The sequence below is a fragment of the Pterocles gutturalis genome, unplaced genomic scaffold (assembly GCF_000699245.1).
Source record: "Pterocles gutturalis isolate BGI_N339 unplaced genomic scaffold, ASM69924v1 scaffold18290, whole genome shotgun sequence".
Taxonomy (NCBI): Eukaryota; Metazoa; Chordata; class Aves; order Pterocliformes; family Pteroclidae; genus Pterocles; species Pterocles gutturalis.
Window position 1 is genome coordinate 29,077 of NW_010146220.1, and position 16,566 is coordinate 45,642.

At 43.8% G+C, this 16,566-nt stretch overlaps 1 protein-coding gene across 1 annotated transcript in view; it reads left to right on the forward strand.

Annotated features, from left to right (window-relative positions):
• The window catches only part of WWC1 (WW and C2 domain containing 1), a 38,935-nt gene extending 22,773 nt beyond the window's left edge, over nucleotides 1–16,162 (forward strand). Inside the window, exons 11-22 of the mRNA XM_010085664.1 lie at nucleotides 2,420–2,528; nucleotides 4,308–4,388; nucleotides 5,318–5,404; nucleotides 6,179–6,371; nucleotides 7,397–7,549; nucleotides 8,152–8,252; nucleotides 9,019–9,166; nucleotides 10,769–10,933; nucleotides 12,347–12,439; nucleotides 13,302–13,532; nucleotides 14,846–14,967; nucleotides 15,490–16,162. Of these exons, the coding sequence (XP_010083966.1) occupies nucleotides 2,420–2,528; nucleotides 4,308–4,388; nucleotides 5,318–5,404; nucleotides 6,179–6,371; nucleotides 7,397–7,549; nucleotides 8,152–8,252; nucleotides 9,019–9,166; nucleotides 10,769–10,933; nucleotides 12,347–12,439; nucleotides 13,302–13,532; nucleotides 14,846–14,967; nucleotides 15,490–15,556 (1,550 nt within the window). The 3' untranslated portion in view covers nucleotides 15,557–16,162. The remainder of the gene's footprint in view (nucleotides 1–2,419; nucleotides 2,529–4,307; nucleotides 4,389–5,317; nucleotides 5,405–6,178; nucleotides 6,372–7,396; nucleotides 7,550–8,151; nucleotides 8,253–9,018; nucleotides 9,167–10,768; nucleotides 10,934–12,346; nucleotides 12,440–13,301; nucleotides 13,533–14,845; nucleotides 14,968–15,489) is intronic.
• The last annotated feature ends 404 nt before the right edge of the window (nucleotides 16,163–16,566 follow it).

Genomic DNA, 16,566 nt, shown 5'->3' on the forward strand with positions numbered 1-16,566 from the left:
CAGAGTCCGGTGCTCTCTGGACATGAGGACAGTGCACAGTATGGCTCTCCAAGGGCTTGTGGTGGTGTGTCTGGGAGAGCCCGTGGCAGGGGAAATGGCACTACGTGAAGAGCACACTTCAAATTCTTGATATGAATGGAAAAAAAGGTGAAAAAACATCGGAAGTGCTATCTGCCTGCTTAGAGATATACAAGAGTTGAGTCATTTCTGAACTCTTCCATATGCTTTTTTTGGTATGATATCCCTTTAGAGACTTAAAATCCAATTTTTGTGTTAATTAGCCACATGAAAAAGTTACAAGTTCAGAGTATGTAAAGACTTGCAGGGCTGAGCTTCCAAGTCCTTTGCAAAAAAAGTTAGGGAGAGCATGGCTGCTTGATGAATCCTTTTCAGGGAACCATTCGTCTTTATTTGGGTTTACACTTCAGCATTCTGCTGTACAAACAGATACCTGCTTCATTGCTGGGGTTTGTGCCCCCTCTGTATTCACCCCTCTCGGCTGCAAGGTGCTTGGCTGAAGTGATCAAAAATGAAGGCTTTCTGGGTTGAAATGACTAAATTGCATTGGCAATTGAAGGAGAAAAAGAGGTTGGGCCCGCCAGAGTGGGCAGTGTCCATCCTGGTGCAAAGCAGCACTAAGGAAAGAAGAGACATCGTTTTGACCCTGCCCACATACCTCCAGCATAGCCCAGAGTAGGTGGAGTGCAGCAGGGGCCAGGCCCTTGCACACAGCAGGAGGGAGGATGGATTGAACTGTGAATGCCAGTATTAAATGGCTCCATTTGTTTCAGTTAATGACTGATATATTGTGTTACAGATGCTAACTTTTATTCATGTGGTTTGGCCTATAGGGAAAAGGTCTGCACATTTATTTCTGTCCAACAGTTTCATGAGAATACAATGACGAAAAATACCATTCAGCGTGTTGTCAAAAAATACATGGATAAATGGTCCCAAACTGCAGGCATGCACTCCATACATTGGTGTTACCTGTAGCACCCTCTGCTGTTGATTGGAGAACAAGTCCTTGTACTATTCCATAACCCTATGTTGAGCTTGTACGCTTTTTGCACCGATGTTTTTTGAAATCTGTTTTTAATTCTTTAAGTGGAAAAAGCCCCCCGAACTGCTTTGCAATAAGGGAAATATGGGATGGAAACCCTATATTGGTTTGGGGGTGTGTGCTTTCCTAAGGCTATGGGAAAGAGGACCCACTTGTGAAAGATGAAATCCCCTTGGAGAGGAGTGTGTTGCCACACCTGCTGTGGGGTTACAGCTGCTCCCAGCGTGACAGCACAGCACCTCCTCGCCCTGGGAGCAGGCACCCCAAAGCCCTGCCAGAGAGGGAGAGCCGAGACCTGGGTACATCCCAGCCCTCACTAAGCCACCTTGGCAGACCGAGTTCTCCAGAGTCCTGACTGAAGCATATCCCTGCAGAAATGTGATGGCTCAAGTGAAGAGGTGCAGAATTTGCAGAAGTTCCCAGGGCATATCTCCCTGTTTTGTAGCACAATAAATCTAAGTATGGTAACACCTCTGTGCAAAACTCCTTGCCTCACCTTCCTCGGTTTCTCTTCCTTATCTCCTTTCCTCTATGTTCCTGCATGTGGCTGCTACTTTGAATCCTATAATCTCTTTCTTTCCATGTTTAGCCAGTTAACCTGGTCTTTCTGGACCTATCTTCTGTCCTGTGTGGGCTAACCTTTTGGATTTAGGGGCAGGTGGGTGGTGGTTTTTTGCTGTTCCCCCTCCTTGAAGCTCAACTTGGTACAAGCTCTCCAGGTAGGACATACCCCTAAGCCTAGTCCACGCTTGGCCAGAGCTTGGTCAGCAGCGTTTGCCTTGCTGCTGCTCTTTGGGCAGCTAGGACGAGGCCAACTGCTACCTCCTCGCAGGAGGAACTGTTTTATTGGTTCAGATTTATAACTTCACCAGAATTCAGAGGTTCTGCTTCTTGTGTGTGTTGCCCATCTTGTCATGGGTGCCTCTCTGCCTTTCCAGTGCTTTGAGAGCCTCTCTGCGTGCTGCCTGTGTGGACCTGCACCCATAGCCACAGCCACAGTGTGACCGCAGCCTGGGGGGAATGCAATGGCAGGACCCAGGTGTTAAACGGGCACTGGCTATGCAGTGAAGCCCTGCTCTCACCTCCATCATGTAGGCTGTTTCTGGTTGTCCAGCGGCTTTTTGTTCTCCAGGGCAGGCCAGCGGCGTGTTCCTGAAGCATAACGTGATGCTATGTTGAGCACAGCCTGCCCGACCTGTGTCCTCTCTGTCTTCAGAAACATGCCGTTGCTTAACAGTGGTCGGGTGGGGAAAACACGCGGTTCAGGGGGAGGATAAGAAAAAAAGCTGCTCCTGATCCAGACAGTTCATTTTCATTAACACTTGTTTTTTATTTTCCTCTGTGCTTCTCTCATAGGTATAAATACAGCTGGAGGGACAGCACTGAAGGTGGCGTGTGTGTCAGCTGCAGTGTCTGATGAATCTGTTGCTGGAGATAGCGGGGTGTATGAGGCATCTGTACAAAGGTAGACATCAGATCTCTCTCTAGGAAAAAAGCTAATGACTCAGTGTCGCACACAGGAGTCAGCTGGAATAATGCTGGATATGATCTTTTTTGTAATTTGGTGGCTAAAGTTCTCCATCTCAGATTTCTTAATACTTCTGAAAAAACCATGAGCAGGTTGAATTTGATGATCAAAGTGGCCCATGCTTCCCATAATAGAAGTAGCTGAGAGCAAGCTCAGAGGGAAGTGTTTGAACAGCTGGTCTGTTGGTGAAGGTGCTAGTAAGCTGTGACTGCTGCCTTTGCGGGGGTAGCGGAGCCATCTGGCAAGTGTAAAGTTCCCCTCCCATCAGTCAGCCGTTCTGGTGTCAATGACAGCCCTTGGTCAGTGTGAGAGGACTCCGGGATGTTTAAGGCAGACAGCAGAAGCGCCTGGAATGGCCTCAGGGATGTGCACGTGCTGCGATGAAGTTCCTGAGTCCCTGGATCCAGCGTGTGATTCCTGCAGGACTTCTTCCCCCAGGGGCATAGCTTACAGCCAGAGCTGGGCATCACTGCTCTTGCTGGGTTTCTGGACCTCCTGTAGTGCTTGCTAAAGCCATCTGGGGTGGTTTGACAAGAAGTTCACTGGAAGGTACTGATCTTACTGATACCTGGTTTGCCTGCATTTAACATGGGCTTTCCTACTGTTTTTATTGGCACTGAGACAAATTATGGGGTCATTTGTTGCAAGACATGACTGTAGAGGTGAGAACTTGCTCATCTCATATTCTGCCCATTCAGTCGTTCATTTTCTTCATTAATTCTCTGTAGATAAATGAGTAACTTTTTATGTTTCCAGCACAATTGCTTTGACAAGAATGTGCAGTGCTTCTGTAATGTACGCTCATGGCCCAAGGCGGACCGTTGGGTGTCTTAGGGCCCTGTGTCCCCTCAACAGCACAGGGAGCTCTGCGGAGAGGTGATGAAGGATGATGCGTGACAATTACAGAAGGCATCCCATGTGCGCTCGCATGTCTGATGTCACTTAGTGTTCTTTGGATTGCTGACTTACCAACCTGAGTAATGCCATTGTGATGCCCATAATAAATGGTGAGAGTAGGAGGAGCAATACATTTGTCTTCTATATCTGGGATGTAATGAAATACAAGAGAGTGCTAAGGAATATGGAAAACACTTAGAGAAGAATGCTAATCCTGTTTTAATGTGCTACAGCATAGCCTCTGAGTTAATTAGACAATGAATGTCATTTTGGGGACTTTCAGTACGTAAAACTTAGGAGGAGGAATACATCGTGAGGAAAATGATGCAGGTAGCTGCTTCAAGGAAGAAAAATGTGACAAGAAGTCAGTGTACTCTGTCACTTTTAATGTGCTTAGGGAAGTTTGATTTCTTAAAGAAACAAAGGAATGACTTCAATCAAATTTGAGAATTTTTGCTGTCATGCACGACAAGATTGTAGTTATTAAGTCTTGTTTCTCTTGCTGGGCAGTCAGCTGTCTTGACTAAAATCCAGTCAAGGGAACCCTTTAAAAATCCCCCACTGCTGTATTTTTGTAGTCTTTTGTGTGGCTTTTTTTGGCAGCGAAGAGGAAAGGCATATGACTTTCCGCTGATAAGCACTGTAATACATACCTCTAAGGATGATTGCACTTACTTCTTAAATGGTCTTTCTTTTAGCTGCTAATTTTACAAAATCTGTATACCCAACCCCTGAATGGAAGGGAAAAGATCTTGTATCACCTAATTCTAGCACTTCAATAAGAGGGAGATCAAGTTGTTAATTGTCTTTTTCTTTTAGACCGCGTGTATCAGAAGTGATGGTGTTTGACAGTGATGATACAGAAGCAGCAGGGACAGCTAAAGTGCAAATTGCAATGAGGTAAACATGACACATTTTTATTGGATTTTCCTTCAAATGGGAGGAATGACATATGGGATTTAAAAGATAGTGCTTTCTGGTTTTTTATCGTTTCCTGTTGGTATTAACAAACCAACACCCTCTTTGTAGTGTAGTTGAGAATTACACTTGACTCTAGGAGGTCCTTGGCCCAGTTATCCTCTTTCTTGTCAGTGGAAATCAACTGGTGATAATGTGAGATGAGGGTGCAGGCTAGCAATGGAAGCACGGTCAGTGCTGGGCTGGAGAAAGCCTTTTGCTGGCTTGCAGTCTCCTTCAGTGCGCAGCTTTGTGGGGGCAGGGGAGGGTGGGGGACTGCTGAGGGTAAATGGCAGTCATAATCATTGAACACACCTGAATCCCACAAGCAGTGGGTAAGGCACAGGAAGGCAGGCACAGAGCCATGGTCCTTAAATGACTCAGCAGAAGGTTAGTTATGATTTGAGGAAAAATAAGTAGCGCAAAACTCTCTTGTCATGGCTGTCAAGAGTAAAACAATGGTTACACATATCTTCGTTGTTATACTTCAAGTGTTTCTACTTGTAACTTTTTTATATTACAGTCATTGCATAAGGCCTTTCAAAATGTTTTACTTACAATATAGCACTCTAGCCAGACCCCAGGACAAGCAGTGTGTGTTAGGTCAAATCTGTAGTCTGTTGTGTCTGAATTCCTAAGTTCTGGATGTTCTGGGCCTTTCTGAATTCTGGATGTTCTGGAAGCAATGCTTCATGTAATATGAAACTGGTTTTGTTTTAAACTATAGGCAAGTGTGGTCCCATTATAGTTTTGTCTTGTTTGTAACTTTTTAATGTTGTTTGTTTGTGTTAGTGGAACAAGTGGAATACTCATTCATAGAGTCCAAGGCAGACTTCTCTAATAATAATACTTTTTGTGTCTTTCCAATTCAGATATGATGACAAAAATAAACAATTTGCGATACTGGTCATCCAGCTGAGTAATGTTCCAGCACTGCTGTTACACCAAGATCAAAAAGTGTAAGTGGGTGAAATAAACACGCTTAAGGTATTTGTATGAGATTCCAGGGGGAATTAAACAGAAGTTGGTTACTGCTTTTTCACACTCTTAAAAATTTACCCTTTCTGAAATGCTTCTACACTTCCTTATGTGTAGCAACATTTATGAACTAATAAACCCACAAACTGAAATAAGATGCAGTTTTTTCCTCAAAGGTCTGTATTTGCTAGGAAAAAACCTGCCTGGAATTAGCACTAGCCAGCAAGGTTCTTAACTGTAGCAGTGCCCAGAGCAACTGCATCGAGTGGAGAGGGGGTGTTCGTTCTGCTACAGAACTCATCCTTGGACACCTGCACAGATGCATGGGTGGGGAAACGTACAGCTTCTACTAGACTCCTTCTAGGTACAAGGTTTTTTTAAATTCAGCTGTGTGCTGAATAAGCTGACAAAAGCTTGATTCGTTTATCTGTAGCTGTTTCTACCTACAAAAGGGTGTGTTAGCAGTGTGACAAGTTGCACAGCCATAAACAACCATGTGAAACATAATCCCGTGATGTTCGATTACAAGATTCAAAAGGATGAAGTCTATGGCAACTCATGCCACTTCATGTCTCTGATGTTGGGATGAGATGTTCCTTTTTTCTCAGTTGACTGATATTCCAAAGAACAGGATAGGACAGTAGTGTCCACAGTGCTTAGGATGAATTTCACTTGGAGATTTATGGAGCTCTTGCAACGGAGGGAACTGCAAACCTACGGTACAGTAGTGCTGATTGCAATGCTTTTTTCAACAGGAACATTCGCGTGGCTGTCCTGCCCTGCTCAGAAAGCACAAGCTGCTTGTTTCGCACAAGACCAGTGGAAGCTTCAGACAATCTTGTGTACAATGAAGTATTTTGGGTTTCTATCTCTTACCCGGCTTTACGCCAGAAGACTTTAAGAGTCGATGTTTGCACTGTAGATAAGTCTCACCTTGAAGAATGTTTGGTTAGTATTAATCTCTATTTTAATATCCTTGTGTTTCTTTCCTCTTTTGAATTAGACAAAATTTTACACTCTGACGTATGACAATTTCTCTGAAACTGTTCTTGGTAATCCTTAGCTGTGTGATCTCCTATACATAGTATTCTTTGAAGTAACAATTTTGATCAGGAAAAAGAAAAATTTATTGGATAAAGGTTTTGTTACAGAACTACTGGTGCCTTTGTCGGACTACTAGATTTCCCTTCTCATGATTTAATGTGAAATCCTGCCTATTTTTCTTCTTTTCGGAAACATTTGTTGTAATGTAATTGAGAATGGACTTCTTACAGGAATTTAGAAGCTGCTGTAGAATATTAAAGAATGCTAGAAGGATTTTTACAAAACTGTTTTGTTTTCCAAATGGGGTTTTTGTCTTTTGGCAGCATGTACAGTCCTGCAGTACCTGAGCTGTGGGTGTGAGTACGCTAACTTGCAGGAGCTGTGCTCAGCATGCAGTCTGATGGACTAAACTGGTGTAATGGAGTCCACTCAGCCATGGATTAAATAAATTGCAAATTAGTTTTACTTTGGTTTTGAATATATCAGGATGGATACTAAATATAATGAAGTAAAAAATGACAAGGCAGATGAAGAGGAATGGAATATACAAAACTAGAGCATCTTGGTCTGAGGCAGTGATTTTTGTCAGCTTTCCACATTTCTTGAAAGAGAGTTCCTTTCTCTTTTTCTTTGAAGTTCTGGCTGTAATTTATCCTGGCTGCACTAGCACTCTTCTTACTTCTGGATTCTCGTACACAGGAGCTGCAGTGAAGCACTTGCTACTTGGATTGGAAGTCCTAGGCAATGTAAAAATAATTAAAAATAAAGCATTACGGGTGGTGTTGAAATGGGGATAAACAGGGCAATTTTTCTTGTTGTCAAACTTGCCGAAGTCAAGAAGTCTTGGATTTTCACTCTCATTTCTTCTTACTGCTGTGGTTGTGGTTCATTTTAGTGTTATGCTAAAACTGTGGTTTTGCTCTCAATAGGGTGGAGCACAAATTAGCCTTGCTGAAATATGTAAATCCGGAGAGAAATCAACCCGTTGGTATAACCTCCTTAGTTATAAGTATCTGCAGAAGCAAAACAGGAAAAGTAAACAAGGAAACATTCACTCTGAAGTACCCTGCACTGAAAAAACAGTAAGAACAACTGCTTAAATCAAACTAATCTCTTCTAAACAGTACTAATGAGAGGTTTACGTGGCTGAAGGACTGTTAAAAGAGAAGTGAAGGCTGATGTGTTTGTATTTAGAACTTGAAAATTTCATGAAGTGCAGCAAAATAATTACCATGTCGATTACAGATATGCCCTTGTCCTGGGCTAAACACTACTGAAATCTGCTCCTCACGAAGCTGAGGGATGTGGTATGTGGTCTGGTGTAAGTGATGTGTGAGCTCTTGCCTTTCTTCCCACTAAGACAGTTCACCTTGCTGCAATGAACTTGCTGAATGAGTCAAGATACAGACTTACCTGTGCACGTGCATGGCATGCCATATGCTCCGTCCAGATCTGCACACATGCCTATGCTGGTGTAACGGGGGAGGTGGGATAGGTACGCTCACACAGGCTTGACTGAGCACTGTATGTGCCACAGGCTGCTTGGACAACGCAGGTGTGGAGAGACTACAGCGCTCTCCTGCCACCAGAGGAAAGCTGGTTGGAGCTCTTCTGACCAGAAAGGCTGGGAGCTTTGCAGTTCGTGAGAGTTGTATCTTCACAAAAAGCCTCTTGCTCTCCTCAGGACTCTGTCTCAGCACTCTTAGAGCAGACAGCTGTTGAACTGGAAGCGGTGGAGAAGAAACTGGAGGAAAGCAGAAGCACTTTAACTAGTGGAGAAAGCTGGTAGGTAGCATCCCACTGCCTTAGCGTTGTGGGATGATCAGAGCATTTGGGGATTCATGTGCAGAGAAAAAAACAGATGATACAGAGCTGTGGGAGGCTTCTTCTGTCTCTTTCTGTTTTGGTGAAAAATCCTGTTCTGTTCCGGAGGTTGTGCTTGGGAAATGAGAACAAAGGTGATAAATGTTAAAAATAGTCAATAGCACTATGCTAATTTCATTATTTGTACAATGTTCTATGGATGTCTGTGAAAGCTCCACTGTAGGGTTCAAAGCTTTGCTTTTTTTTGTCTGCTTTTTACATGGTTCAGGTTCAGAGTTTATTAATGAAGCCCAATATTTGAAATAAAAAGCAAGCCTGGCCAATGGGTTTGATGGAGAAGGCAGCTGTGAGTTCAAGGGAGCTGGAAAGGATATTAAAACAAGGCTTCAATTTTGCCCAGCTTCACTTTTTAAACTAAGATTAATGGCATCCTGAGAGCTCACCTTAAGCTCAGATCACATGGCTGAGCCTTCAGCTTGTTTTGAAGCAAGATCAGTGGGAAGTTTTTGGCTGTACTGGTTGCCTTCTGGTGCAGCTTCACTCCAGTTTCAGTTATTCACTTAAAATCCTGTGTTTGCGAAATCTCAGTGGCTACAGGACCTACCAGGTAGAACTGGCTGCCTTGGGGATGTGTTTCTGTGCAGCAGCTTGCAGGAGGTAACTCCTGCTGCAACACCAGGGTATTGTGCACAGTAGTCCAGTTCAATAACAAAGCTGTTCTCAACAGGCAAGATGAAGAGGTTCCTGATCAGGAAGAACAGGATGAGATCAGTGAAAATGAAGCAGAAGAGGAAGAAGAATTCTGTGCTGGAAAATCACTGTGGGAAGCAGAAGAAAGTCTGAATCCCCAGCTGCACATGGAAACGGCAGTAAAGGTAAAGTCAAGGGCATTTTGAACAGAAAGATGAGTTAAGCTTCCCATTGCTCAGCTGAACATAAACATACGTAAGTCTATGGGACCTGACGAGGTGCATCCCAGAGTCCTGAGGGACTCTGATGTAGTTGCCAGGCCACCCTACGTGGTATTTGAAAAGTTACGGCAGTCAGGTGAAATCCCTGGTGACTGAAAAGGGAAACATTGCACTCATTTTTAAAAAGGGTAGAAGAGAGGACCCTGGTAACTAGTGGCTTGTCAGCCTCACCTCTGTGCCTGGGAAGGTCATGGAACAGATCCTCCTAGAAGTTATGCTAAGCCACATGGAGGACAGGAAGGTGATTTGAGACAGCCAGCATGGCTTCCCCAAGGGCAAGTCTTGCCTGACCAAGCTAGTGGCCTTCTATGATGGAGTGACTACATCAGTGCACAAGGGAAGAGCTGAAGATGTCATCTATCTGGACTCTAAGGCCTTTGACATGGTCCTCCACAACGTCCTCTCTAAATTGGAGAATTAAGGATTTGATGGGTGGACTGTTCAATGGACGAGGAATTGGTTGGATGGTCGCATCCAGAGGGTAGTGATCAATGGCTTAATGTCCAGATGGAGATCAGTGAGGAGTGGTGTCCCTCGGGGGTCCGTACTGGGACCAGTACTGTTTAATATCTTCATCAATGACATAGACAGCGGGGTCAACTGCACTCTCAGCATGTTTGCAGACCACACCAAGCTGAGTGGTTGTGATAGGACAAGGGGTAATGGTTTGAAACTAAAAGAGGGTTGATTTGGACTAGGTATAAGGAAGAAATTTTTTATTATGAGGGTGGCAAGACACTGGGACAGGTTGCCCAGAGAGGTGGTAGATGTCCTGTCCCTGGAAACATTGAAGGCCAGGTTGGAGGGGGAACTGAGCAACCTGATGTAGTTGAAGATGCCCTTGGTCATTGCAGGGGGGTTGGACTAGATGACCTTTAAAGGTCCCTTCCAACCCAAACTATTCTATGATTCTATATTTAAATGTGTATCTGCCTGAAATATTGTTCAATAACTCTACATGACCCTTTTGTCTCACAGTTAATATAGCAGCATTTCATGCCTTTTTTTTTTGCTGCTCATGAAAACTGTTTTCATTAATGTGACTGTGGCTTTGACCTTGTTTAATTCTGAATGTAGTTATATTCTAACTAATGTGCTGTAGACATGCTCTCTTCTGCATGTGCGTACAGCGATCTGGATCTTTGCTGTGGATGCACAAGTAAGGGCATGGTCTTTAACATCATCCCCCTGCTCTGTGTGTGGGATTGCCAGGTCACGTTGATGTACTGCATCAGCAGACAAAGCTCGTTGGAATCAACGGTGGTGTACAGCAATCAATGGCTGCAGAGCCCGTAGGGAGCAATACAGTTAATGTAGCAGCTGCTGAGTTCAGAGAGTGGAGTGTCAGGACACCCTGCGTGGAAAGGGCTAAAGAATATGTTTGTGAATGTGATGCTTCTGGGACTGAAAGTGGAGACATATCTCAGGTGGCTGTCAGACTGCCCTGGGTATGTATCATTGGTAAGATGGCAAGCTGGCATTTACACCGCAGTGTCTGTCTTTCAGGTGGATAAAGAGACAAACACAGAGAGCCTTGCACAGTCTTCTACTGTAGTTCGTCCGAAAGACAAAAGAGCAACAAATCCACCCCAAACTCAGTTTGTCAGAGGTAGCACTATCATCCGCTCGAAAACATTTTCACCAGGACCACAAAGTCAGTATGTGTGCCGGGTAAGGAAAATGCAACCCTGAGGTTATAAATGACGTTTTTCATTAATGAATGCATGATACCAATGTTCACTTTGTCTGAATTTTTCACAGAGACCTGACACTGCTTTCTTTTCTGTTGCTCTGTCCTTGCCTCCTAGACAGCATCATTCCTTGGAACTAATACTATTAAGCACAAATTTATAAAATGTATGTGTGTGCGTATGTTTGTGGTACGTGCAGCGTGTTGAGATGCCCAAACTAACCGGGAAAGGCTGCTGTAAGACAGTGATGAATAAGCTGCATATTAAACCATTTCCCGCTGCTTTAAGACTGTTCTGTGCTAACTTGAACTGAGTGAGTTGTGTCTACCTGACTATGGATGAGGTGAACATGAAAGCTTGATAGAAATGGAAAGGTAAGTACCTGATACTCTCAGCAAAAAGAACGTGGAAGCTTGAAAGTCTCCAGTGTGCTTTGTCTGAAGGTAACTGAACAGGCCGTGTGCTGGGTCAGGATGTGACTTCCACTGCTTTGAAATGTTTGTTCACAATTATTTCCTGGATTGAGCGTCAGCGTAAACCGTAAATAACTCGTCTTTTGAATTGAATTGGCAAACAAGCAAGCACTGCCTTTTGTCACGCATGACCTGTCCTAAGGGGCACGCTCTTAACACAGCAGGGCCGGATTTGATGTGCAGGTTTTATCTGATTCAGAAGCAGGCACTTCCATAAAAACAAACCTTATTTAATTTGCAGCAGTGGCCTGTGCTCAGGTCGTAGAGGAACTTGTATGCCAGCATGTGCAAACCCCACACGCCTGTTTGCCCCTGCCCCCAAGTTTGAGAAGGAACATGAGAAGGGAATTAAACCCTACTTGAGCTAAGCTCTTTTTAAGGCTCTAGAGACAATCACAAAAGAAGGCATGTGTAACATGACAACTCTGCAGTTGAAAAACCTAGGGGGATAGCTTACAGGTAAACCAACTCTTGCACCACTAGCTTAAAATACAGGTCATTGGAGAAATCTCTAATAAAAGAATCCCATATTTTACAGATGCTAGAAAAGAGTAATTTTAAAAACTGTTATTACTTGGAGCTTATTTTTCTAGGCTGTTTTGCCCAGCCTAGTTACTTGCACAGGAGAAGGGCAGTGGGGTGGAGTCCCATGTTATACCCTAACTTAGTGTCTCTCTTTCCATGCAGTCTATTCCCAAAAAGGGACAGAGTTCAAGGCTTGTGGCAGGATCTGGCTGTGCTAAATGGATTGCATGTTGTGCACTCAGATCAGGATGGAAGCTGTCCACTGTAGCCTTTCACGAAACTTCATAGTTCTGCTTACATCACTCCTGATAATCCCTTATAGAACCTTCTGATCTTGCTAACAATTGCTTGTATTTGTTTCATGAAAAGTATGTGGTTTTCACTTTCATTTTCAGCTGAATCGCAGTGATAGTGACAGTTCAACGCTATCCAAAAAGCCCCCCTTCGTTCGAAATGCAATGGAGAGGCGAAGTGTCAGAGTGAAACGGGTAAAAACATCACCACTTTTTTTTTCTCTAGCATAGACACTTGCAAAAAAATGGAAAACTGTTTTAAAGGAAGAATTTACAAACATAAATCAGTTGCCACATGCTTTCATTCACAATGTTTTCTTTGTATATGAGAAGTCTCTCATGGTTACTTTTCTGTCATATATCAGAATATGACAGGAATGTTTAAGTTGGAACTCATTTAGAATAATCAATTTAGGAAGATCTTTCCTGGTACTTTCCATCTTGTCAGAGCAGAAGCAGCACAAATAGTTTTGCTGTATTTATTGCTGCTAGATTCTTCAGTACTTGTAATAAATGTGAAGAGCTGGGGAAGAGGGTGAGGAGAATGATGTCTCAGATGCTCAGGCGACCCTGTTGTAGTGACTCCGTGGCACACAGTGAACCCCCATGCCCACTGTGATGGCAATGATTGAATTTCCCCTGGGATACTGATGCTAAGCTCCTAAGATGGTTTTATTGAGGCAGCTTGTGTTTGAAACTAGAAGAAGGCAATAAGTTACTGGGAAAAAACCACACACAGGTTTTTCTGCTGCATTGTGGTTTCATCAGAAGATGAGACATCAAACTTAGGAGCAGGGTGTGCAAGCAAGACTTGTTTGATCTGGAGAAGCTGGCAAGGAAGAAATTCAGTGGAAACACTGAAATCAAAAGGCTTATCTATTAGACTTGCTTGAGTTTGTGGTTTCTGTCTTGAGATGACTTGGAAAGCAGGATCCATAGAGATGCTTTGTGCTAAGAGAAGTGCTGGAAAAATGGGTCTCGTGATGTATTTGGCCCTTCATGGAGGAGCGGTTGGGACAGTTCTCACCATTGTGCTCATATGCCCCTTCTTTTCTAGCCTTCAATCAAGTCCTTTGGTTCAGAGCGCCTAATCCGCACTTCACTAGACCTGGAGCTGGACCTGCAAGCTTCAAAAACTTGGCACGATCGGCTGGTTCAGGAGATCTCGGTGCTGAGGGAACTGAAGGAACAGTTGGAACAAGCTCAAAGCCAGGGTGAAAAAGAGTTGCCGCAGTGGGTGAAGGATGACGAGAGATTTCGACTGCTGCTGAGGCTAGTGGAAAAACGAGTGAGTAACTTGTTTGGATTTTACTCAATGTGTCTGAGAAACGGGGTTTGGACAGTCAGGAAATGAAGCCTTAGCACTACAGTCACTCGTGTCTTCCACTTACGGCTCCATCAAGCAAGTGGTTGATAATGGAAGCTGCAGTCCTTGAGTGGATGTTCTCAGGTGTGGTATTTACAAACCGCAGAGTCTGTGCCAGCCTTCCCACAGATACAGGGGTTAGGAAGATAGCAGTTAGGTCTCTTGTTCCTTCGAAGAGAAATAATGGCTGCATAGAACTTGTGCATGGATGATACTGGACGTTAGAATAGGATCCTTTACGAGGTAGTATACATGGTCTAATGCACAGTTGTGAATTTTAATGCATGCGAAGTGTTAATGTAAGTCAGATGATAGCAGACTTTCTGGCTTTAAGAGTGTAATAGTATCTATCTTTCTGCTTATGAATGGTGGACTGCAGGGCAGGGATGGAAAGGAAACAGAACTAATTACCAAGAATTTCAGCCAACAGTTCATTAAACAATTTTGTTTGCTTTTATGAAAGTTGTCTTTCAACTTGGAAAGCATTATCACTTTTCTGAAGAGGGTTTAAATAAAAATCACTAGCTTCAAAAGGAATGTATTTACAGATAAGGTAGGTAAAGCTTCAGGAATGTCTGAGTAAGCCTGATGAGCAAGGTGGGCAGCCTTCTGTCATGTTTGTTTGGTTGGTTTTTTAATTGTTATTCCATAGTTTATTATCTTTATCCCTTAGATGCTGGACTTTTTGTTCTTTGCTGGAGTTTGTCCCCTCTTTAACTTCCTGTGGAGTTGTGTTAGTCCCAAACCCATGCACTTATGAGCACAGAGGTTTCCTGGCTTAGCATAGCTGCAAGTAAGAGGTAATCAATGCCACCTGTTTTCTGAAGTGTAGCCTCCCAGTCCATAGTAGGTGTGGCGCATCCTGGTTAGCACTTACCTCTGGCATACTCTCCCTCGTGTACACGGCTCCTTCTTGACTTTGATTTATTGGGGCAGCTCTGCTGACACCCGGCAGAAAGTAGGTTATGATGGCACCAGGTGTAGGAGTGAGTTTGGTAGAAGGTGCTCTTTGGGGCACAGCTGGAACATGGGTTACCACGCTCTTGTGTGAGCTGAACTGCTCACAATGGTAACAAGCCTTCAGTTTAGCTTCTGTGGCTTGGTGATTTCCAGAGTTCGCAGCTTCCAAACCACTCAGACCTGCAGCTGAAATGCTGCTGGCTTTGGAGATTAGTTGGGAGAAAATTATTCCTCCTGGAAACACAAACAGCTTTTTTTTTCCATTATTTGTTTAGGTGGAAAAAACAGAACACCAGTGTGAGCTCAAGGCTGATAAAATGATGAGAGCTGCTGCTAAGGATGTCCACAGGCTGCGAGGGCAGAGTCGGAAGGAGCCTTTGGAAGTACAGTCATTCAGGTAATCACAGGTCACTGGTAAAAGGGAAGAAAAATTGACTGCTGTGATTTTCCTGTGGATGATCAAGATGCTGATGAGGAAGGCTTATCTTTGTAGAAATAGTTAACTGCTCTGATTGAACAAAAACTTCTGTATTTTTGTATCCAAGTATAAGGTCTGAGAGTTGGGGAAGCTAGCTGCAGCACTATATGTGATCTCAAAGCAACCAGCAGTACTCCATTCCCCACCTGGCAACAAATTCACAAAGACTTTGTTTAATACAGCAGCAGCCCTTTGCTTCTCTAAGTAACATATCTACAAAGAAAAAAACCAGTTCTTTCTGAAATGGCTTTTTGATAAGGTCACTGTTGTGAGTTTGACTGTGAGGATGCCTCCTGTGTGATATGTAAATAAGAGGTGTAGGTTGCGAGAGGTTGTGCTGCTGCTCCGTGTGGTGACAGCTGGTGGGATAAATTTTAATGTGGATGATGGACATTTCTGGCAAGATTGCTGTTGCATTAACAACTGATCATCTCTTTTTAGAGAGAAAATGGCATTTTTCACACGGCCAAGGATAAACATTCCAGCGCTCTCTGCAGACGATGTGTGACCACCATAAAGTATTTGCTTTCCGGACAATTCTACAAATGCAGTTTGGGTTTTGAAGTTATTTATGTGGTATTATGAAGGTACCAAGGCATTTGTATATTAGAGCTTTTGTCAGTATGTGGATGAGATTTTTAGGTTAAAGTTATATCATCACAGAAACCAGCATTAAAGTGACGAGATTGTATAGTTTGTATATTTAGGAACGTATTTTTGGGAAATAGAATTTTAAATAAGAACAAATGCAGCGTAAGGTGCTGTTATCCTTAAATAATGCTGTTTAGACTTTTTGTACAGCTCTGCCTTTTAGAGGTTTTACTGCAATAAAATAAATTTGAAGGAACCTCACCCCTACCTTCTATGATGTTCTGATTCGGACTCTCCTCCGAGTGATGTATTTCGTACCCTGTGGGGAATGCAGGGAGCCAGTTTTGACTCCCAAGTGCTGTGAACGAATTCTCTGTGAGCTGTGAAGCATTTGTGTTTCCTGCCAGGTCATAAAAGTAGGTGTGAAGTTCAGAATACTTGCACTTTTAACATTTGTACTGCAGCTCCTGTCTGTCATGGGTCTGTTAAGGAAGCGTGGGGAGCCCGTTGAAACCCCGGCTGTGGGAGGAGGGCTGCAGGTTTTAAGTCCATTTTAGGTTTTTCCAATAAAGTGACCTTTCTGGACAAACCTGCCTCCTCATTTTTTGTCTTGTGTGAATCTTCTCATCAACTGGCCCATAAAAGGGGGTTTTCCTAGTCCCTAGCTGGAATTGCGTAGCTGTTCGTGTGTCCTGCCCCTCAGTCCTCCAGCCCAGGCAGTGCTGAGGGGCAGCTGCTGGACACTCCAGAGGAACTCGGCCACTCCTGGGGTTTCCCTTTTTGTTCTAAATACAGGTTTTACCGAAGCTGCTGCAGGCATACAGCCCTGCTCCCTGCGGTGGTACAGAGCTGGGTCCGAGCCCCTTGGCGCACTGTCCCCTGTGCCTGGGCTCTCGGCCGTTTCTCCCCCCTGCCCCTTTATTGCCT